The 24,385-nt window shown below is 45.8% G+C and overlaps 1 protein-coding gene across 4 annotated transcripts in view; it reads right to left on the bottom strand.

Moving 5' to 3' along the window:
• TMTC4 (transmembrane O-mannosyltransferase targeting cadherins 4) overlaps positions 1–24,385 on the bottom strand; it is a 57,880-nt gene that overhangs the window by 16,481 nt on the left and 17,014 nt on the right. For 3 of the 4 annotated variants that reach the window (XM_043478356.1, XM_043478357.1, XM_043478355.1), the window contains 7 exons: positions 23,397–23,484; positions 10,672–10,769; positions 7,425–7,517; positions 7,031–7,195; positions 5,453–5,655; positions 3,742–3,913; positions 3,520–3,651 (listed from right to left, as the gene is read on the bottom strand). In XM_043478356.1, the coding sequence (XP_043334291.1) occupies positions 3,520–3,651; positions 3,742–3,913; positions 5,453–5,655; positions 7,031–7,195; positions 7,425–7,517; positions 10,672–10,769; positions 23,397–23,484 (951 nt within the window). The remainder of the gene's footprint in view (positions 1–3,519; positions 3,652–3,741; positions 3,914–5,452; positions 5,656–7,030; positions 7,196–7,424; positions 7,518–10,671; positions 10,770–23,396; positions 23,485–24,385) is intronic. The other variant, XM_043478358.1, reaches the window with a different exon arrangement.

The following is a 24,385-nucleotide window of genomic DNA, read 5'->3' as shown; positions in this document are numbered from 1 at the left end:
ATTCTCTTTTCTCAATCAAATGCTCAGACAAAGAGCTGAACTGCCCTCTGCAGTAGAGCCGCTGTTCTGTTAGGCCCAAAGCCACAGACCAGGAGATCAGCAGAGGGAGGAGGGCGCCTCTGCAGAATCAGACTGCAGTGAAGTCAGTGGAACCAGTTAAAGATCAGAGAGCCCCCTAGAAGGCAATTGGCCCCTAATTACGACTGGAGAACAGGCTTACCCAGAGGCCAGTCTTATCCTATGGGTTATATGCAGGGAAATATTTGAACAGAAAACCCACTTGAAAAACCAAAGCAAAACGCTCAGAAACAGTTTACTTAAAATAGAGTTTAAAGAATGATTTTTGTTTCCATGGAATGTAAAGGATTGAAAAAGCCTGTTGATCCTTGAACCTTCCCTCCAGCCTTTGTGATTCATATGCCAAGGCAACGAACCAGCACAGACGCCACAGATTAGACCCATGGTCAAGGACATGTAAGTACACATTCAACACAGTGCTAAAACCAAGGTTTCAAATTTTCTGTCAACACTTGATGTTAAAATGTTTTAAACACGTAAAAGTCCTATCACCCATCCTGCCTCATCCTTAAGGGAATACCTCATTGTGGTAAATGATCCCTTTCATTGCTAAACAAACTTAGCATTGCATCCCAGGATTGATATAAAACGCCACATACTTTAAGGCCTCGGAAATGAAGAATGGCTGCAGAATAATCAGATACTTGGTATCTCATCTGTAGTAGGAATTTAATTTCTGTTTGGCTCAATTCAATCACTAACATTGAGTCCCTACCAGATGCAAGGCACTGTGGGTAATTCCAATGCCTGACCAGGCTCGGCACCGAGTCGCCTCTGTAAATCTGGGCCTGGTTGGCAGCACAGTTGCCAACTGCTAAGTTAACAGTCAACGGATAGAAAGTGGAACAAGTGCAGCAAATGCATCTCCTGCAATAGAATCAAATGAAATCATCCTAAAGGAGATCTCTTCCCTGAAATCAACCTAGCTTCCCCCCCCCCCAAAAAAAAGAAAAAGTGTAGATAGTTTTAATACACTTCAACTTAATAGTGCCAAGTAAAACAACAACAACAAAAACCCCAAAACACACAAACAAAAAACCAACTCTATCTTGCTCGTACTAAATGTGCTTAGTTGCTCAGTTGTGTCTGACTCTGTGACCCCTTGGAATGCAACCCGCCAGGCTCCTCTGTCCATGGGAGCCTCCAGGCAAGAATACTGGAGCAGGTTGCCATGCCCTCCTCCAGGGGATCTTCCCAAACCAGGGACTGAACCCAGGTCTCCCGCATTGCAGGCAGATTCTTTACCTTCTGAGCCACCAGGGAAGCTCCATACTGAACGGCATCACTAAAAAATGTTCCTGGAAAGGCTTGTCACTATCGGCTGACACTTTGGAAATGAGATCTCATGTGTATGTCTTAAATTTAAAGGAGAAAACGACACACACAGACACACGGGTGTGTGCCTGTCCGTCTGCACAGCCCCTGAGTTTTCTAGCCTGTAATATATGACATCACTCACTGGGGCAGCCGTGTAGGCTCAAACATCACGGTCCCATCCCCGCTTGTTCCCCAGGATAACCTGGGTGCAGCACTATACTAGGTCTCTACCTACCACCTGAGCTACTGACCCAGACACCGTCAGCTCCATCTTTCTATGCTTCAGTTTCTCCCATTTGGAAAATTACGGAACATAATAACCGCTCACTAAAAACCTTTGAGGGAGGATAATGGAAATTAATGACAGAGCCTCTACAAAGAAATCTGAGTTCCTTCTGGGGAAGAAGTACATAAATAGAAGGGGTAATTACTGCTATTCAAACAGAAAAGTAAAAACAAAGCAAATCTATTAACATTTACGAAATTAAATCACTGGCTGATTTACTTTCAGTAGCATAACATAAATGTCTAGGTCAGCAAATCAAATCGACAATAAAAGGTTGAAGCAATTCACTCTTTTATCTAAGCCTCTTAACTATAGAACATGAACAAGTTTTTTTAAACCAAGGAAAAGACAAACAGGGAGTCAACACGTTTTACATGATACTATCCTTCACTCCAGGGTCACAGTAAGACATCAACTATTCATTAGATTTCTTCATATAGTTTTGCTTGAAATCACTTCTTTCTCTTAAATATAGAACGTGGAAATGAGATAGAACTTCATGGTGCTTTTATTGCCCCTGCTCCAAAGAGGATCGCTTTTGGGCATCTGAGGAAGTTCCGATCCTGAGGACACTAGAAGACACCGTTATTAATCACATAATGATCTATGCATGCTAAGTCGCTTCGGTCGTGTCCGACTCTTTGCGACCCTACGGACTGTAGCCCACTAGGCTCCTCCGTTCATGGGATTCTCCAGGCAAGAATACTGGAGTGGGTCGCCATGCCATCCCTCCAGGGTATGTTCCTAACCCAGGGATTGAACCCCCAAGTCTCTTATGTCTCCTGGGTTGGCAGGAGGGCTCTTCACCACTAGTGCCACCTGCCTGCTACTGCTAAGTCACTTCAGTCGTGTCCAACTCTGTGACCCCATAGACGGCAGCCCACCAGGCTCCAACGTCCCTGGGATTCTTCAGGCAAGAACAATGGAGTGGGTTGCCATTTCCTTCTTGGAAGCCCTAATAGAAAACATTCTCACCTAGCTCCTTGGCTTCCCATTTTGAGCAAGTATCATTCCCTTCTTTTCATTTAATGGGACAGCCAAAACTAAAAGGAGCCTACGAAAACAAACAGTTCTTGAGCACCTACTGTGTTCTAAGTACCATGTCAGACCACTTCAGAGGCCACATTCATGAAGGCCTCATGACAAGCCCAGGGGACAGCCATGGTCCCCCTCCTTGTTACAGGTAAGGGCGTTCAACGTTCAAAACAGTTTTGCCCAAAGATGCACAGCTGGGTAAGCGAAGAGATGGAGTTCATCAAGGATACAAGTGAAACAAATTCCTACCAGACCGTGTCAACAAGAACACTCCCAATTTTAGAGTCTATGCATTCTATTTTTACCTAATCTAGGAAAAACAATTCCAGGCAGAGAAGCCACAGGTGATGGAAACGTGCGTACTGCACACCACAGAACATCCTTTAAATTCCTAAACCAAACTGCTGTCCACTGGGAGGTATTATCATCTTCCAGTTATAGATTGGAGGAGGCCAGAGTGCATGTTTCAAAAAGTGTGCTCTAAGAGGTTTGACTGTGGGCCTCCCCAGACCTGAGCCTGAATGCGTGGAGTTGCCCACCCTGCCACCACCTGATCCACAATCGGACCAACTGGAAGATGAGTAGAAACGTGTTTAAGAAATCTGCTGTTTCCCTGACACTGTCTGGTTTTAATGATTTCTTTTTAATCATTTTGGCTAAAGTGTAATTGTAATAAGCTTTGTCAAGATCATGTAAGAAAAAAAAAAAGAATGAAAAAGAAAACCTCCAAGTCTATGACCAAGGTCATATTCCGGATTCTCCTCACTCAGCTGTCGAACTTAAAAATGTGGCAGCCAACATACCTTGGCATTGAGAGGGCACACAGACAGGGCGCTTCGGAAAAGCTGGTCTTCGTTCCGCCACTCACCGCTGCGAACCACGCATCTCAGTGTGTTTAGGAATAAAACTCCCAGGATGAGAGCAGCGATCAGTTTCTTAAGAAGAGAGGGACACGGGAAATGTCATTAGTAAAACCCACCCAATTGTCTTGGTCAGGAACGGCGCCCACCTCGCTGGGCCAATACCTTTCTCTTGGTATGTTTACTGAGCGCTGCGAGTCCAAACGTCAGCAGCATGCAGTAGCCGGCACTGGGGAGGTACAAGACCCTCTCGGCCACCACAAAGCCCACTCGGAAGAACAGGTTACTCGCAGGAAGAAACGGGATAATGAGGAATCCCAGGCCCAGCGTGAGGATCCTGGAAGATGAGAAGTAGTTAAAATGGCTACTTTTAGAATTCTTAAGAAAAATATTCTACTCTACATGAAATCCACAATAAAGATGCCCCTTCCCTTTTTTTAACTTTTTTTTAAATTTATGCCAGCAGTTAAGAGGAGGCATCAGTGGAGAGGGTCTAACCGAGTACCATTAGGATAAGACAGAAAAATCTTAATAAGGCTACTTAGCATCGAGCATGAGGATAAATTTTAGAAGTCCTCAAATTCACATGAATAAAGTTAGAATGATTACTTAGAGCGGTCTTATGAACTTGCCTGCTTCTAACTATACCTCAAACTGTGTAAGTGTCAAATAGCTCAACACCTACAATATCCCAATTGGGCTAATTAGGATACTGGTCCCAGTTAGTCCGATTTAGTCCCCTGACATTTAACAGGATGTAATGTCATTTAACTAGTTTAAACTTTACAAGATCTGAAATAAACTCGTATCATTTGCGGATGCTCCAGCATAAATTTCAGTTGAGCAAAAAGAAAGCTGAGAGCAATGGGACACTTGTGGAAGCAGGTTAGCATTCCCAGAGTCCCACACGATGTAGCGGGTGAATCAGAGGCTGGGTCAAACAACAAGGTCCTTCTGCACAGCGCACAGAACTACATTCAAAATCCTGTGATAAATCGTAATGCAGAATACGGAAAAGAACACATACATGTATAAACTGAGCCACTTTGCTGCAAAGCAGAAACTAAACACAACGTTGTAACTAAACTACACTCCGATAAAATTAAAAACCAAACAAAAGATGCCTGGTCAAATTTGACAGCTCCTTCCCACAAACCTGTGCGTATAGTGTTAGAAAAATCCTACTGGCGCATGCACAGAGAATTGGGACAGAGCTTTGTCACCCTTTAGAATTACGAACCAATTGAAGGGACAGGGTAAACTCAAAACTGCATTTATTTAGAGAAATTACTCATCTAATTCCAGAAACACTTATGCCTAAAGGAAATCATCTTAAATAGTTTTCTTTTCCACAAAACACGTTTTTCTCCCAATTATTTTCTCAATAAACTTCCCTCCCCCCGCCCCCTGCTTTTTTTGGTGAGAAATAAGAGTCTCTTTGGGGTGGCAGCTTATTTTGTACAAATAACAAGAGAAGGCATCGCTGTCGCATCCACCAGGGCTTTCTGAAGGGGAATTGTGAAATGATGGGCACAACACACATCAATTACACTCTCCGTTTGGACCATAAATTACTCTTTACCACCTACGGCGAGAAGGATGTCAAAATGCTACTTCATGGCGGGGGGGGCGGGCAGGGATGAAGCAGCCATCGGGCGCCCCCTCCAGTCCACTCCCCACGAGTTGAAGCCAGCCACGGATTCCAAGCGGACAGGTGGACAGAACTCATCCTGCCCAGACATGTGCATCTGTACTGAAGTACCCGTCCTTAGACAGGACTTGCACAAAACCGTTAATGATGATCTACGGTGCTGGATTTAGCAACATGCTCAGACTCCACCCAGTGTGAAAGTTAAAATTCAGCTCGGCCTCTTACCTTCTCTTGTGGCTGTCTTCAGAGCATAGGGCTTGGCATATCAGGCCAATTAGGCAGAACCAGAGTGCTGCTAGAGCAATTACCCTCCAGTCCCCGACGGACTTAATGAGGGGGATGCAACCCATCGACCAATCAAAACACAGCCACCAAGGGCACAGCAGCAGCCAGGCATTCAATGAATAGTAGTAATTATAGTTTATGGCCTGCCAGTCAAAAGAAAAACAAACATTTGATACTGAACTTGGAAAAAAAATACATATATGTGTATATATATATATATATATAGCCTAGCTTCCCTTTGGAGGCCTTCATGTTTCTGCTCAAGAAGCCCAGCCATATAAAATAAAATGTTGCCACTTTCTGCCCTGGGCACTGGGCTGAAGTGTGCAGTTGACTAAATGCATTGAGATTTCTTTTTTTAATAGATAAAAAATACAGCAAAGCCACCAGACTCTGCTTTACATTTGTTATATTTCTGGGGACACTATATCCCAATTATTCACTGATGCCCCAAATCTGTGACCCAGGAAATCTGTGGTCCAGAGGTCACCATGTGCCTGACAATATAAGCATGGGGTTCTATGGTCTTGGATTTCTGTTTGTATGAAATGCACAGCTCAGACACCCTTGCCTTCAGAAAAAGCAAACCTTGACAAGAAAGTCTGGATGGTGTTAAGACTTTTAAAGACACCACCAGTAGGGACTTCCCTGGTGGTACAGTAGATAAGAATCCACCTGCCAACGCAGGGGACACGGGTTCGATCCCTTGTCTGGGAAGATCCCACATGCCCCGGAGCAATGAAGCCGGTGTGCCGCAGTTACTGAAGCCTGTGCACCTGTAGCCAGTGCTCCGTCATGAGAGAGACCACCAAAATGAGAAGCCCGGGCACCCAGCTAGACAGTAGCCCCGGCTTGCTGCAACTAGAGAAAGCCCGCACGAAACAACAAAGACTCAGCGCAGCCAAAAATAAATAAATACACTTTTAAAAAGTCGTGTTAAAGAAAAAAAAAGATACCGTCAATACTGTTATATTTTATCTTAACCTCAACACGTCAATTTCCATTATACCAAAAGTAGGTTAGGGGACAATTTAAGGAGTCTGGCAAGAAACCTGACATTTTCTAAACCTCTCCTCTTGATTTCGTTTAGAGTGAAAGTGAAAATAGTAGTTGCTCAGTCTGTGTCTGACTCTTTGTGATCCCATGGACTGTAGCCCACTGGGCTCCTTGGTCCATGGAATTCTCCAGGCAAGGATTCTGGAGTGGGTTGCCATTTCCTTCTCCAGGGGATCTTCCTGACCCAGGAATCGAACCTCAGTCTCCTGCATTGCAGGCAGGTTTTTTTTTTACCATCTGAGCCACAAGGAAATGCAAAGAGTTTACACCCTCTCAAAGCCCTGATAAAAACTTGGTTTCACCCTAGAACGTCCTTGGTGAACGGAAATGCCCGTGGAGGTGTTCTGATTAACAGGGGCTTTTGTGGGTATGTTGGGGAGGGAGGTGAGGAGGAGGAGGGAGGGAAGACCTGGGGATCTGGTGGGCAAAGATGACCCAGCGGAGGACGGACCCGGGACTCACCCTGACCAGCATGCTGTCAGCGAAGGAGGCAGGGTTGTCCACCTCGGTGAAGGCAGGCGGGCCAGTGCCCATGATCTTCCAGCGCACATACAGCACCCCGGCTCCCCCCAAAGCCAGGAGGGTCATTCTGAAGAGGAGGCCCCCCGTCCGGAGCACGCCAGGGCTCTGAAAGGACAGCACAAGGCCCCCAATGTTGAGGATTTTTCAAATAAAAGTGTGGCCAAGCCAGGTATAAATGTGCAGCAATTTTGGCTGAACCTCACTGACACTGGGCTTTAAAAGGCTGCCTGTTTTAGAACTCAAAGTTGCAAGAAGTACTTTGAAAATGGTATTTTAAACCAGTGGGCACGTGACATTTTCCACATCTGGGCTGGAGACAAAAGCAGATACTCACCTCTAATGATCTGTCTTTACGGAGGACCTTCTGGACAATTTCCAGGACATTTAGTTTGCCTATCACCAAGATGTCGAAGACGGCATTGAGACCCTAAAAAAGCAAAGCAAGGAATCAGCCTTGGGACAGCCTAACTCTGATCAGGTAGCCAGGATACGTCACAATTCTATTGCTGAATTTAGACGAGAAATGTCCTGGATTAGATCACCGTAGATAATCTCTTCAGCTCTAAAAACAAAACAAATCCTACTGTTTCTATGAAATTAGCTCATGATATTTGTATCAAATTTACTTATTTATTTCTTTAATTCTTGGTTGTACTGGGTCTTTGATGCTACGCACAGATTTTCTCTAGTTGTGGTGAGTTGCAGTGTGTGGGCTCCTCATTGCACTGGCTTCTCTCGTTGCAGAGCACAGGCTCAATAGTTGTGATGCACGGGCTTAGTTGCCCATAGCATGTGGAATCTTCCCGGGCCAGGGATCAAACCTGTGTCCCGTGCATTGGCAGGCTGATTCTTTACCCCTGGACTACCAAGAAAGTCCCATCAGATTTGTCATCTAGTAAATCCCCTGTTAGTCACAGTTTCATAGCCTGCATACAAGAGTATGATAAGATGAAGGAGAGCTAGAGCCTTGGAGTTCCCAGGAGAAGTTCTGCAGAGGCCCCCCCTTTCATTTTTTACCCCTAAAACAGTCCCAGGGTTGTAGCAGAGCCAAAACCGGTGCAGTGGCCATACCTAAGATGATAAGGTAGCCAGCAACCTTGAAAACCCAGCCATGTAAGTAATTACACTTCAGGAACCTGGGAAGCTGCCTGATGAGGGCATATGCCCTGGAAGCGAGAGAACAGAACATACAGACTCTGGTGGGGCTGCAGAGACATCCCAGGCTCAGACTCTTGGTCACCCACCAGCTCTTCCTTCCTGCCCGGCACACAGCCAGCCCCGCAGGGGAGTGTGGTCATGTGACTGAGTTCCAGTCAATGGGATGTGGGCAGAAGCAATACCGCAGCTCTTGGAGGTTTGGTCATAGACCAGAGCACGTGCCACCCTGGGTTTCCCATCCAGCTGGCTGTGGTGGAGATGATGGAGGTGTCTGGAGTGGCACTGGAAACCACACCCTGAGGACGGCAGAGCCCCACTGTGTGGAGGATGGCCACCTCTGCCCATGACTTTCATTGGGATGACCAGTAACTCCAAGTATGCAAACCCCTGGCCCTTGGATGTGTGATACTGCAGCTGCACCGATGCTAACAGCTTGCAGCAGCATCACCACAGTCCCTTTCTAGTGGATATGGCTGCTCTTAAAGCTCTGACGCCTGTGCTTACAAGCGGAGGCTCACCTAGCCTTGGACTCCACCCTTTACCCTGCAGTGGACTTTCCACAAACGTGGGTGCTGTAGAGAATGCCATGCAGCTGAACTCCCTGTTGGAACTAGGCAGAGCGGTCAGAATATACACTGTGTGGATGGTTCAAGCTGCCCTTCGAAGACGTGGGGCCTTTGAACACAGAGCTTCGTGGCAAAGACGATAGATCGTAAGTTATCAGAAGCCAGTGGTAATTTGTGGTTTTCAGCGCAAGGGTGACATCTCTCCTCAGCCCCCTCCCATACATGCTGGGAGCCATTAATTATCCAGTACACGGGCCAGTGCTGGGTTAATCACTTCACAGAATCCTCATTTTATTCACCCATGTGATGCATGATTTTACTGGGTCACAGAGGACCATTTCTGCCTGGGTGTGAACCATTTTCTAGAAGGCAGGCAGCTCCCTGTTGAGCGGCGTTGTCTTCTTATGCCAAGTGTTCTTCTGCCTGTGAGCTATAGGACAGTCACCCAGGGGTGACGCGGTCAGGCTGTCATGAGGACTGAGCCCAACACCAGTCTGGCACTCTCTCCCCCTTCCCATTTAAATCCGTCATCAAGATGGCCACATTCTAGTCAGATTTTTGGAAACCTGCTCAACATCACCATATCTTTATTTATGAAAATTCAAGCTAATTTTTTAGTGCTTTTCTTAACGGAGGTGGGAGTCACCTGGGGGCCTTGTGAAATGCAGGTGCAGATTCAGCAGGCCTGTGGTGGGGGTCTGAGATCCTAAATCTCTAAATAAGGTCCCAGATGGTGTCAATGCCACTGGTCCTCAAGCCATACTTTGAGACAAGCAAGATTTCAGGACGGCAGTTCTCACAGAATGATTTTCACCCCCTACCAGGGGGGTGTGCTTGGCACACCTTGGCACAAATGTCTGGAGACATTTGAGATTGTCACAACTAAGGGAGGGGGTGTCCTTTTGGCATCTAGTGGGTAGAGACCAGGGATGTTGCCAAATATCCTACGGTGCACAGGACATGCCCCAAAGAAAGAATGATTCAGCCTCAAATGCCAATAATGCCAAGGTTCAGAATCAGTGGTTTGGAGCAAACTTTCAAAAAAGTAACTCATGAGGTTCTAGTATCTTTGCACAGTAATTCTTTCTATACCGTTTCCTAGCTAGCTGACCTTAATCGTACGGATCGAATCCAATAAAACCATTTATCTTTGCCTTGACTGGTGTCCAGCCCCAAAGAGCTTGGACCTGGGAAAGGAAGATCGTTTCCCACGGCTTCCTATATGGGCCCCGCACACCCCACATTTGTCTACATCTCTTCACATCCCTAATGTCTCAGTTTCCCTCTGATAACGTAAGGCAGAAAATTAGCTAGAACAGAGAAAAAGAGTACATTTCCACGCCTCTCCCTTCTAGGGGCTTCTACTCAGATCAGACGTAGGGGGCGCACACCTGGACCCTTCAGAGCCCTCTCCTGTCCTCCCTGACATTTCCGGACAAAGGCAAATATAACATAACACACATCAATGCTTGTTAATCAGGACCAGAAACAGCGGTAGGGTCGCAACATGGCTGTGCTTAGGATTGCTGAAACATGAAAGCACCCCAGAAAGGCCACAACACTCTTTCTTTTCTCCAGGACCTCTCCACAGGGGCTAGTCACCTGCTCTTCAGAGCTGTCCCCTCTCCGTGTCCACCAGTTCTAATGAGAGTCAACCAACACAGTCAGTTCCCACCTGAACCACCAGGAGCGTGGTGGCACATGTAATCGGTCCAGAGAGGGCTAGGCTGAAGACTGGCAATAGGGGTGCAGAGAGGGGGACCACAGGCCCCCGCGCAAAGGCAGCGTGAGGTGTCTTTACAGGAGGGAAACGGGTGTAGGGAGAGCAGGCCCCCCCGAAGGCACCTGGGGTCTTACCAGCACGGTGATCCCTTGCTCTTTGCACAGCATGGCCACTGCTCCCAGGAGGATGCTCAGCAACACCCAGAATGTGGAGTGGGTCCTCTCCTTGTTAGCTGCCGACCAGGAGAAACAACAAACGCAGAGTCACACAGCTCAGCTCAGTCTTGGGAGCTCCGGGAACTCAAATTCTCAGCGTGCACCTTAGACAGTCACCATTTAAAAACACTTTGGTCTTGAATGGCATTTCTCTGTGGGCCACTGTGTTAGACCCGCATTTCTGGTTAGATGGTGGTAGCTCAGCTGGTCGAGAATCTGCCTGCAATGCAGGAGACCCGGGTTTCATCCCTGGGTTGGGAAGATCCCCTGGAGGAGGGCATGGCAACCCACTCCCGTACTCTAGCCTGGAGGATTCCATGGACAGAGGAGCCTGGCAGGCTATAGTCCACGGGGTTGGAAGGAGCTGGACATTTTGGACTTTTTTTGTGACTCAAGATATGATTGAGTGACTAACACTTTCACTTTCTATATGGCATACACACCCCCTCCTCAACGTCCCCCAGCAGGAGCCCAGAGCCTTCGGGAGGCATTGCAATGCAGCCCTGGTACAAAGACATCTCAAGGCAGAGTTCCCAGGGGCGAGGTCCTTCTTCCCAGCCCGCCCGTCACCTAACAGGCCGTTCTGACAGCTTGTGCCGAGGACTCCCACTGGTGGTGTAGACGCTGCATCTGGCTATCCCCCTCTGCTCTGAGAATCTCTACAACTCCCGGAGTCGGGGTCCAGCACTGCTCTGAGAGTGTCTACCACTTCTAGGTGGAGTCTGGGCTCTCTGAACCCCAGATGCCTTAAGAACACCTGCTCTGCTACCAGCGTGGACTAGTTCTGAAGGATGCCGGACCATTGAGCTCACCTGCACGGACACTCAAGCATCAACGGGAAACCAAAACCTCAGCAGAAATGTGACGAAGGCAGCAAGCCGCTTGGCTTGGGTGTGGCTGGGCTGCAGTAGTAACTGATGGTCTCTGAACGCCTTTTGAGGACGAAGGGTCTGCTCTCTACTGGCAGGGGGTGTGGAGGATGCAATTTGGGGACCAGAGCTGACCTGCTCCGGGCAGGAGAGGAGAAGGCACGTGTGACACTCCACTCTATTCTTCGTGAGGTCCTCAGCTCCTCACTGAGGTCAGTGGTGAACAAACATTTTATAAAGACCTAAGTGTGAGGTGGGGCAAAGTGAACCTGCTTGGAGGAGGTGCCCCTGGGTCTTGGGTCAGCTCTGCCTAAAACCAGAACTCCTGGCCTAAATTCCAGCTCTGCAGTTCACCGCGTGACCTGGAGCAAGTTACTTGTACAGCCTCAGGGTCCTCATCAATAAGATGCGTGCAACAATAACTGTATCTTCCCTACTCCAGTGAGAAAAAAGGTATACAGAAATACCTGCCCGTTTGTGTTAAAAGTTACATATAAAAGTTGCTCATACATGCAAAACATATCTCTGGAGAGCACATAGGAAACCAACTACAGTAGTTTCTAAACTATTTTTTTTTCCCCATACCATGCAGCTTAATCTTAGTTCCCTGACCAGGGATCGAACCCAGGCCCTGGCAGCAAAAGTGCCTGTGTCCTAACCACTGGACTGCCAGCGAATTCCCTCTAAACAACTTTAAGGAGAAAAATTTGGATAGGAGAGGAAAGAAATCTTACTTTTCACTGCAAAACCTTTCATACCATGTACATTTTTTTAAACTACGTGCATGAATTAAAAATCACACTAAAAACGAAACATCGAAAAAACAAGACAAAAAACCTTGGTAGACTGCTGGGACCACAGAAAGCATTCACTGTTTATTGCACATAAATTAGCAAAACCACCCCAGGTTCAAGGGAGAGGGTCTCCAACAGGGCTTTGATGCAAGGGGGTGACTGATCCGTCACATTGTCACCAAAATGTGCCAAGCTCGCTATGCAGTGACAAGATACACCTTGGCTCTCATTAAACTGCTTGAGCAGAAAATCAACAACTAAGGTATGTGAGCGAGACAGGGAGACAGAGAGATGCAGATCTTGAATGAAGTGGATACCTGGGAGTCATCAGCAAAGCCCCAGACCAAAGTCCTGGGCTCCCTGTCCGGGATCAGCTGTGGGATCTGGAGCCGGGGAGAGAGGATGCTGCTAACCTGGAACTTTCCACGTGTGGCTGGAGACTCCTCTCAGGATGCTGAGGGGTTGCACCCAGCCAAGCCCCCTGGACTCTCAACAAACTGTGAGCAGGACTGACCCCCGTGCTGTCCGAGGGCCCAGTCGGCTGGCTGGGAAAACGTCCTCACTCACACATAGGCCCTAGGGGCTGGAGATTCAGAAGTCAAGCAAAAGGACACACGGGCTGACACTGTCTGACCTTTTCAGCTTTTCTTGGGAATCTCTGTTGGATTTCCGGGATTAATGTACAAACAGCAGAACTGACAGAAGAAAACAAAAAAGTTTTATTTGGCTGTACAGTCAAGGCACCCGAAGGCTTTTCACCAGCCCAACTGATCAATAAACAGTAAAGCCTCACTGATTCAGATTCCACTGTCTCGAATCAACCAGCACTCTTGTTTTTAGTCTTTCTGATCTGATTCTTCCTGCCGTTGACAGGATGAAGGGGTCCCAATGCTGAGAATGGCACATAGGGCCTTCCTTACAGGGTGACACAGACTTTCCAGGTTCCCTGGGTCTAAATTTCAAGCACATGGGCCACTCTGCTTTCACTGGGCTTTGCACGTTCCCTTCTCTTAAGCTAGAATGTCCCAGAAGAATCCTGTGGCCATCAAAGATCACTTAGGCTGTGCAACCCACCCTCCAGGGCAGCCTCCCTTCTGATTCACATTTCATTCACAGTTGCAACAACAGCAAATGGTCCTACTGTGTGCATGCCTGACTGCCCAAGTAGCAGGGTCTGTCCCATGCACCTCGGTGCCCCTAACTGACCCCCTACATTAAGTCAGGCCCAGCGGTAGCCCCCAAGATGGCCCTAAGCACAATCTACTAGCGTGTTCTTCTCAGACTTCACTACAAACACTTGATTTTCAGCTCTCACCTTCGGCAGTGCTGACACATGGGTCAACTCTCAGCACCGTAGGACGTTCGGTGCCTCCCTTGTTTCTACCCCCCGGAAGCCAGCAGCCCTCCGAGCTCTCAGTTGTGATGACCCAAAACATCAGGCTTTGCCAGTGGAGACCATTAAACTAACCAGGCCACTCACAGTGTGTGGTCCTGCCCTTGGATCTTCTAAGAAAGGCAGATGCTGAGGCCCTCCAGCCCAACCCAGACCCTTGGACTCAGAGACTCGAGGGTGGAGCCCCACTGAAAGCCTGTTAACCAGCCATCTGGGTGATTCTGATGCCACAGGTCGAGGAGCATCACCCTTGGTGGAAAGCTTGCTCACAGCTGCATCCCGGGTACCAGGCCTGGCTCGTTGGAGCATCTTCTTCAAGCGCCAGAATCTGGGGTACCTGATTACCTATCAGGAGGGGCAGGGAACTGACAAATCACAGAGCCATAATGTAGGAACAGCTGGAGTGCTTCCAGGAGGTCGTGCCCGTGATCTCCCTGGCAGCAATGGCAGAGCGGGAATCCCGCCCAGGACGCTGCAGGCAGGGGGCCACATGGTTGTGACTTCTAGAACTGATAGTCCATTTCAGTTTTAACTTCGAGGGAGCCCACGCATGCCTTCTACCTGCCTCCCATTGTCCTGAGCAGCATCTCTCCAATATCCCAGGCGGCACAGTGCCTAGAAGCCAAGTTGTCTTTATTGAAATTCATGGTATATCAGAGTATTTAGTACCATCAAGCAAACTAAGGATAATTCCACTTGTAGAAATTAACTACATTATACATGTAACACCAAGAGATCACAATTACGAGCCCCAATCACAAAGCCCTGTTACATTAGACATGATTGCATTGGGGTATTCATGTATTTATTGGGATTTATTATTTTCTCTGGGCTTCTCTCATAGCTCAGTTGGTAAAGAATCCGCCTGCAATGCAGGAGACCTGGGTTTGATTCCTGGGTTGGGAAGATCCCCTGTAGAAGGGACAGGCTACCCACTCTAGTATTCTGGCCTGGAGAATTCCATGGACTATATAGCCCATGGGTTCGCAAAGAGTTGGACACGCCTGAGCAACTTTTACTTTGGGCATTTGCTAGCAATCAGCAGCAGACAAGTGTTTCTAGACACCAAGGCATTGAGACCTTTAAAAAAAACATGGCCAAAGTAGAGGTAAAGCTAATGGATCACGTCATTTCTCTTAGCATATGATTTTGAGCAAAGTCCACAAGTTTCAGCAGGTGAGCACAAGGGTCCAGGCCAAAGCAGAGGGGCCATGCTCACTCCACAGGACACCAGAGCATGGGCACCCCACGCCTTCCGACACATGAGAGCGGCGGGTGGAGGGTGACCCACAGGGCTTGTCCTTGCCTCTCAGTGTAGGGCATTCTCTCAGCCCTTCCTCCTGGAACACGTTGTGCTGAGTCTGCATCCAACCACTTTTCGGGATTTGCTCATATCAGCAGTTTATATGCAAACGTGTGTGTGCTCGGTCATGTCTGACTCTTTGCAACCTATGGACTGTAGTCTACCAGGCTCCTCTGTCCATGAAATTTTCCAGGCAAGAATACTGGAGTGGGTTGTCATTTCCTCCTCTGGGGGATCTTCCTGACTCAAAGGCAGGCGGATTCTCTACCACCGAGCCACCCGGGAATCCTTATATGCAAATAGATACCCTTTAATTATAAATGAACCCATTAATTACTATGGAGCCTCCCACCCTGGCTCCTGCGGCCTTGAAAACCCCACACCTCAGACCCAGCCGTTGTTTTCGTATCCATTAGGCATTAGGTTCAGTAGTTCACTAGAAACCATAACGGAGAGACTTCCCTGGGGTCCAGTGATTAGGACTCCAGATTTCCACCACAGGGGGCATGGGTTTGATCCCCGGTTGGGGAACTAAGATCCAGTAAGTCACATGGAGCGGCCAAAACAACTCCTCCAAAAACAAACAAACAAACAAACAAAAATGAACCTCTTCCCTCCTCACCCCTTTACTGGAATTTGATTTTTTAAACTTCTATTCCCACAATTTGTGTTCAGAAGTCTTGAAACATACTATGATTTCCCAGTGTAATGTTCCCTGATCTCAACATTTTAGTCCCTTGATCATTTTACATTTCTTCCTAGAAAAACTGAATTAGCTGTTGACTGTAACATGGATTAATTCCACCCCGCCCTCCACAGCTCAGTAGTTTTGGATAGGAAAAAAATTCCCAGTTCCTCCATTAAAACACCCAAAGGACTGCTCTTGAAAGCACTCTGTGAACACCAAGGTAAACGACCACAGGACTCAGGCTCCACTTGCCTGGGATTTAAAATGGATTTCTCCTTAGATGGTTCAATCTGAGATTTCACCAAAAAAAGAACACATTTAAAAACTGCAACCTCCAGGTTGACAGACTTCTCTCTAATCTCACTTCATAATTTCACCACATGCTCGAACTCCATTTCTGTAAGGGACTCAGGCTCCCTCCACCTCTCAAATCCTCAGCAAATTGTTCTGGGAGCATCCTACTCTTTAACTTTCTCTATACTTCTGGTTTAGTTCCAGAAGTTCACATGTTATGGAAACATGTGAAAGAGGATAACAATGATTCTGTGCTGAAAAAGTTTTTTCAGTTTCAGTGATTATTAAATATGAGTGTCATTTCCCCAGTGGCCCAGCAGTAAAGAATCTTCCTGCAAGGCAGGAGACCTGGGTTCGATCCCTAGATCGGGAAGATCCTCTGGACGAGGGCATGGCCATCCACTCTAGTATTCTTGCCTGGAGAATCCCATGGACAGAGGAGACTGGTGGGCTATAGTTCATAGGGTCACAAACAGTCGGACACGACTGAAGCAACTTAGCAGGAAGGCAGGTCACTTCTCAACAATGGTAATTTCAGGGCTCAGTTATAAACTGAGCAATGGCTTTACGTTCAGAAAACCAATTCTAGACCACCACGGTCCAAGAGGAGGCATGGTGGTTGGGGAGCACTTGAGATTTACCTGGTCCCTATTGAGACATGTCGGAAGGGTCAAACACACTACCTAATTTTGAAGACGCCATATGAAAGAATGTCAAACAGCTCATAATCTGTATACTGATTACATGTTGCAATTACAATATTTTTGATATATTGGGCTAAGAAACTATTGTTAAAATTCAGCTAACCTGGTTTTTTTTTTTTATAATGTGGCTACTAGAAATTTTGCTATGACCTGAAGGGCTCACATAGTATTTCCTACTACACAGCACGGTCAACAATGTCACATGCTCAGAGAACCAGCTCATCCATGAAATGATCTACACAGATGTTTATAACCCAAGTCTGCCTTTGAAAACTCGGAAAATATGAAGTGACTTGCTTATTAAAATTCACCTCTTTCTCCTCCAACCCCTATCAGATTAGTCACTTGATTTGCTATCAGGAGTCGTAAGACAGCGTGCACATACACTTCAGCTTTTCCACAATCCAAACTGGAAAGCTGAGCTTAACAGTCGACTCTTAAACTGGAGAGTTAGGGCCCAACCCTTCCATATAACTTCACAGTCGGCCCCCACTGTGTTCCTTGGTATCTGCTGGTCTGTATCGGTGGATTCAACCAACTTTCGGTTCTGCAATACTGAAGTGCATATTGAAAAAAATCTGCCTACAAATGGACTTCTGCAGTTCACGCCCATGGACTAACTGTACTTTTCAAACTATCTCACATAAATCAAAGGGGTCCTCTTTACAAATGTGTGGAAGGGAGGTGCATGATAAATCAAAGCCCACCTACGAAGTATTAATAAAGTATCTCTAGTACTGGGGACAATCAAGAAAGGCCTTAAAAAATTAAATAATCAACTGGGAAAGTGGTCCTGAGTTTAGGGACAGCCCAGCCTAGTAGACTTATGGGTCATAAGACCTCCTCTAGCATAGTTTTACCCTGTCATTTGCCAAATTATTATTTTCTTTGAGCAGTAATTTGTCAAGGTGACTAATGCGAACAGTTGCAAATATGTAAGCATAATCTAAATTTGGACTTGTGTTTTTGTATGTTTTTACTTAGTAACTAATGTAAGCTATTCTTTTATTCCCAGCTTTGAGCATTTTATTTTTATTTATCTTAAAAGAATTTTCTTTTTTTGGTCATGCCTCCAAGACATGTGGGATCTTAGTTCCCTGACCAGGGATGGAACCTGCACCCCCTGCATTGGAAGCGCAGAATCTTAACCACTGGACCACAGGGAAGTTGCCTGATCATTTTAATAAGACAGTTGAAACTGAAAACAGTAGGCCACCTTGCATACAGCTGGCACTCAAAAAATATTGGATGAGTCAACGGTTTTATTTATTTCGATGTCTATTAGAAGTTTTACTGTACTACTACATTTCAAAGGCAATTATGAGAGGTAATTAACACTGAAAAGTTAGTAATTCGTTAATGTGAATAAATACAGCCAGAAGTTCTCTTCTCACTTTTTAGTCTTTGAACCTCCTCACAAAGGAATAATCTCTGTCATGTAAGAGATTCTTTTTTAAAATTGTTTTTTTAAAAATTATCTTAATAATATTAAAAAGACTTAGGAAAAACTGATTATTTTCATTTTAGAATTAACAGCTAAAAACAGTAAAAATAAATCCTGAGAGGCGGATACCACCTCCAGTACAACTGCATTTATGAATACTTTTATTCAAAAAGTCTTCCGCAAATAGGGAGTTCTAACTGATGCATCGTTTGCTGTTTACTCGCTCGGTCGTGTCCAATACTTTTGTCACACCATAGACTACAGCCCAACAGGCTCCTCTGTCCATGGGATTTTTCCAGCAAGAATATTAGAGTGGGTTGCCATTTCCTTCTCCAGGGGACTTTCCCCACCCAGGGATCAAACCCGAGTCTCCTGCACTGCAGGCGGATTCTTCACCCGAGCCACTGGGGGAAGCCAAACTGGTGCCAAACTCACTGTTAAGTGTCTCAGGCTAAGAACTCTCCATCTCAAATCCATCCAGTCTACTAAGTTGTTAAGCAACAATGGTCCAGGAGAGAAAATGAAAAAAACAAACATAAAAAAAACCCCAAAAACTATTCTTACAGCATGCAACATCTCTCACAACTTGCTCTAGGAGAACTGTTCAGCATTCGCAAACATCAACCCTTTAGAATCCAGAATTTCAGAAAGACTGGCTTGGAAAATGTTTTCCTTGTTTCCGTGTCTCTCTCTGAGGTAATGCAATCCCTTCAGTAAACGGAGGCAAAGCCTGAGGGGCAGCAGGGGCGGTGGTGAGGGGAAGGAGTACGGAGGAGGTGGGAAACAAAACCCCCACAAGCATTAACAGCAAGACCCTGGTCAGCGCCAGCACCCCCAAGTGCCCAACAGATGCGAGCAATTCAGGAAGCGCTGCGTGGCGGACTTGGCACGGCGCTCGAGTGGGGAAGCTGTCGTTTCAGAAAAAAACAGCATCGTATGCCAGGAGCGACCGTCTTCCCCAGTCGACGCCTGCATCTCGGCGCCGGAAGCCGGCGTGCGTCGCGGTGCGTGGGCGGAAGTCACTCAACTCCGTCCGGCGGCCCCAGGTCCCTCGGCCTGAGCTCAGAGCCGCACAGAGCCGCACAACAAGCATCCGATTCTCGTTCCAGGAGTGGGAGCCAAGCAAGCGGCGCTTCCACCCGCGGAATGAGGAAATCAGACGCCGCTCTCCTAACTAAAATAACGGGCGGGGGGGGGGGGCACATTTTGGGAGAATCGAGCCAGTGTAGCAACCCCTGAGTAAAGAGAACCCACGCGAACACCGCGGTCACAATTCAGATGGCAGCAACCCCAAATCTAAAAAAAAAAAAACAAAAAAAGAAAAACAAGCGTCCTAGACTATGTGAGTTACGCAGTTGCCCCCGTTTCTTTTAAGCAGTGTGACTTAACTTTGTGTAAGCCAAAGACAAACATGTCTTGAATCAGAGTGGAAAAGAGCAGGAAACGAGATCCCAAGAGTCGAGTTACCCTGTTTTAGCTGCCTGAACTATGGTGTGACTGTCACGTGCGGCTCTTTGCGACCCCATGGACTGTTCTTCCCGCCAGGCTCCTCTGTCCATGGGATTTTTTCAGGCAAGGATACTGGAGTGGGTGGCTATTTCCTCCTCCAGGGGATCTTCCCGACCCAGGGATTGAAACCACATCTGCATCTCCTGCACTGGCAGGCAGATTTCTTACCACTAGCGCCACCTGGGAAGCCCATGCAGACAGATTACCTTTTTCAAATCCAAAATATGTACTAGACTTTAACAGAGAGAAATGCTGACAGGATGTCTCATCATTAGAATAATACTTTACATTTTGGGTGTTCAGAAATAATAACCAGTGCACCATCGACTTAGTGTTTTTCTTTCTTTCTCGCTTTAAAATAATTATCCTTTTCTATAAGGCTATTTTCTTCTTTAAAAAAAAAAAGATTCTATTCTAAAAGATCTCTCTTGGAGCTGTTCTACATAAGTACAAAAAAAAAAAAAAAAAGACAGAAATGTTACATGAGACTTTTTTTTCACTCTCAAAAAATGCCAGGATTCCAGAGGTTAGCACAGAATTGCTTGTTACAATAAACTCAGGCAGTTAAAAATTGTCCAGAGCTTAATAATACAGACAGTGCATCTATAAAGAAAGCTAATGAGGTTATTAAAAAGGAATGTATTCTCTGAAAGATCTTTCTACCTAGTTAAAGCATTCACTTCAGAACACTTAATTTTTTGTTCCCTTATAAAAAATATTAAATTTGTTCCTCTGTAAAAAAAAAACGCTCTTAAACTTCAAGTTTATGAGGAATGAATGCTCCACTGTTCTTTGAATTGATGTTCAGATCTGAAAGAACAAAGACCAGGTAACTTAAATCATAAGTTTAAACAACAAATATCATTTATTATTATTTGTATTCAATAAGTACCAGACTGAACTTCTACCACAAAAGAGCCTTGATTCTTGGCTGCACACTTACAAACACATGGGCAACGGGAGTAGCAGGGGCTGTTCTTAAATCATACCTTTGATTTTTCTACCGCACCTAACACTTTTACAATTCATTAACAGAATTGAATGCACCCCCTGTTTATTTTTAATGATTGTTTTGACAAGCTTGCCTCACTGGTCCCATGAGGACAGTGAAGCCGATGAAGACTATTTAGTTGAGGCTGGCTTTGAAGTGAGTTAGACTCAGAGTGTGAACCCAGTTCAGCCATATGTAGATGTGTGGTCCTGGCGAGTTACTTAAACTCTGTGTCTTACATGTGGACAGCAGGGAAGGTAATTCCACCTATCTTAAAGATACACAGATGACATCACCCTTATGGCAGAAAGTGAAGAGGGACTAAAGAGCCTCTTGATGCAAGTGCCTCTTGATAAAAGTGAAAGAGGAGAGTGAAAAAGCTGGCTTAAAACTCAACATTCAGAAAACTAAAATCATGGTATCCAGTCCCATCACTTCATGGCAAATAGATGGGGAAACAGTGGAAATAGCGACAGACTTTATTTTCTTGGGCTCCAAAATCACTGCAGATGGCGACTGCAGCCATGAAATTAAAAGATGCTTGCTCCTTGGAAGAAAAGCTATAGCCAACCTAGACAGCATATTACTTTGCCAACAAAGGTTTGTTTCATCAAACTACTGGTTTTTCCAGTAGTCATGTATGGATGTGAGAGTTGAACCATAGAGAAAGCTGAGCACTGAAGAATTGATGCTTTTGAACTGTAGTGTTGGAGAAGACTCTTGAGAGTCCCTTGGACTGCTAGGAGATCCAACCGGTCCATCCTAAAGGAAATCAGTCCTGAATATTTATTGGAAGGACTGGTGCTGAAGCTGAAACTCCAATACTTTGGCCACCTGATGCGAAGAACTGACACATTGGAAAAGACCCTGATGCTGGGAAAGATTGAGGGCGGGAGGAGAAGGGGATGACAGAGGATGAGATGGCTGGAAGGCATTACCAACTCAATGGACATGAATTTGAGCAATCTCCAGGAGTTGGTGATGGACACGGAGGCCTAGTGTGCTGCAGTCCATGAGGTCACAAAGAATCGGACACAACTGAGTGACTGAACTAAAGACTGTAACATAATTGACAACTACACACACATATGTGTGACAGTAGATAGTCAAAAAATGGTAACTTATGTTAACAGCAAACTCCTCTACCTTCATGAGTTAAAAAAAAAAAAATCTGTGCTGGAAACTCCCTATTAATCTTGGCTAAAATAATCTTTTGGAACCACTAGCACGGTGACAGTCACCTGTCAGTCATCTGTCCCAGGGATTAGCAAACTTTGCAAAGGACAGGCCAGTAAGAATTTTAGGCTTCGCAGGCCAGGGAGCCTCTATGGAAACTCCTAACTCTGCAAAAAGCAGTCCTGAGTGACCCTACTTCAACCAGCCCCAGCAGAGACAAAATCCTGAATGAGCAGTCTGTCCTCGCTTATGAATAACATAACAGTTTACAAGAGGAATCCAAGTATAAGCATTAGTACAAGAACGATAACATTAAGGCCCCGGCAGGGACCAAACCTAAGCTTTGAGAAGTGCTGTGGAAAAGACTCAAGGGAACCAACATGTTACTATATCAGCTTCTGCTGAAGCTGGCTTCCCTGATGGCTCAGACAGGAAAGGATCTGCCTACAATGCAGAAGACCCAGGTTCGAGCCTCGGGTCGGGACGAGGCCCTGGGGAAGGAAATGGCAACCTACTCCAGGCTTCTTGCCTGGGAAACCTCATGGACAGAGGAGCCTGGTGACCTACAGTCTATGGGGGGATCACAAAGAGTCAGATACAACTTAGCGACTTTCACTCACTCTGCTGAAAAAGCCCTCCTCAAGCAACCCGTAGGGATCATTCCTCTCACTTTCCCTTTTCTTCTCATTTTCCCTTTTCAGTTGTTATTATATAAGGCGAAAGTTCTACAGTCATGAACTGAATTTTTAACAGAAGTTGAATTTATAACACTGTTGCCAGGGCCAACATGTATAAATGTATCATGTTCAATTTCTACTGTAAGACAACTGGGAAGGGATGATGTAACTTGGAGGCAATCAGAATCATATAATTAGTAGAGTTATACAGGGATTCTACTGAATCTCAATAAATGCATTGCTGCTAATAAACAGGCAATTCAACCCCCGCCACTTGTGTACATGTACGCACACACACAACTGGTCATTTCAACTCCATTGGTTCCAGCAACAAAGACTTTCTAAGTATTATTAACATAACAATGAAAAAATAAGAACCTCACGCTCCAGGTGCATATTCATACCTATACATTTTTACCATTTTTCTATTTTTTTCCTCCAACATGTTTTAATTAAAAATAAATAAATAACCAAAAGCTTTTCCCATCTTCAATTTTACTGGAAATAAAAAAAATCACAGAAATCAATCACAACTGCTTTAGCACTAAGAGCAGAAGCTCTTGGTTTCACTACTCAGCAAGATGCTTCCTGAACATTGTGAATGTTGAAGCACAACTTTTGTGTCGTGAAAAAAGCAACCGAGTAACAGACATCACTAAAAACAGCTGACACCTTTGACCCACATTCCTTCAAAGTGATAAGCTTATAGGAATGGACACCTTCCCATCTGTTAAAACACTTGCTCAACAGAACAGAAACATGAAGAACAGGCAAAATTAAGAGGGCAAAACATCACACTTACTTTCTCTGAATGCTTTACAGTAGCCAAGGAAAGACAGCAGAAAAAACAGGGCACCCAGGAGGTCTGCACGGCCAACGACACCAGCAACCTTAAAAGAAGGCAGAGGAAAAAGATTTATGTTCAAAAACATTTACATGAAACTTTGGAAACACGAAAGCATCCTTAGAAATAGAAAACCTTATAAGACGCGGCTACCTATTAAAATATACCCTCTAACTGTGGTGTGATCTGACAACTGACTCTTTTCACTTTTGGTCTAGGGTCTGGGTCAGCTGCTTCCAGGGGAAGGCTGGGTTGACTCCGACCTACTGTGGCTCTTTTGTGGGTCGTACACAGGCAGCGATGCCCGTGTCCACGGACAGCCCTGTTACTTGGCACACTGTGCCCATAGCCCCAGAGACACCTGCCCTGATCAGGTGCCCAGGGTGGATTTTTCATTTGGAAAATGTTATCAGCTCAAAGGGCATGATATTTAATAAAGAAAATTTGACTGGAGACATGAAAGACAGGTGGGAAGTAAGTGTTACACGTCATCAGTCAGCTGGAATAAGACACAGAGATGATGGATCAAGGGCTGCCTCTGCCTCTGTCTTTCCCTCTCTTTAGACCAAAACCAATTAAGTGGGTTAACCTGGAAAGTGGAAGGCTTCAAAAGAGGTTGACCAGTAAGATGGAAACAGGTACGATTTCCAGCATTTCTGTCCTGCCCCTCCCCATTTTCTGCATCTGATGATGGCCCTTCTCTCCACCTTAGTGTCAAAGAAGCAATACAAAATGGGTGCTTCATTTCTTTCAAGCTGATTACTCCAACAATTGTTCTCCAAAAGTCTCAGGTCAACCAAAGGCAGAGAATTGTGCTCCTGAGTACTGGTCTAGTCTACATGGCATCCTCTATTAACTAGCACCCAGACGGGACATGTATTGGAGCTTGCCCTGTGACTCTCAAGGTTTTGCTTTAGTTCCTGGGAAGTTCATCTTAAAGTGAGAAG

The sequence above is a fragment of the Cervus canadensis genome, chromosome 9 (genome assembly GCF_019320065.1).
Source record: "Cervus canadensis isolate Bull #8, Minnesota chromosome 9, ASM1932006v1, whole genome shotgun sequence".
Classification (NCBI taxonomy): Eukaryota; Metazoa; Chordata; class Mammalia; order Artiodactyla; family Cervidae; genus Cervus; species Cervus canadensis.
The sequence above is the reverse complement of the archived record's forward strand: the minus strand, read 5'-3'. Positions and strand labels throughout refer to the sequence as shown.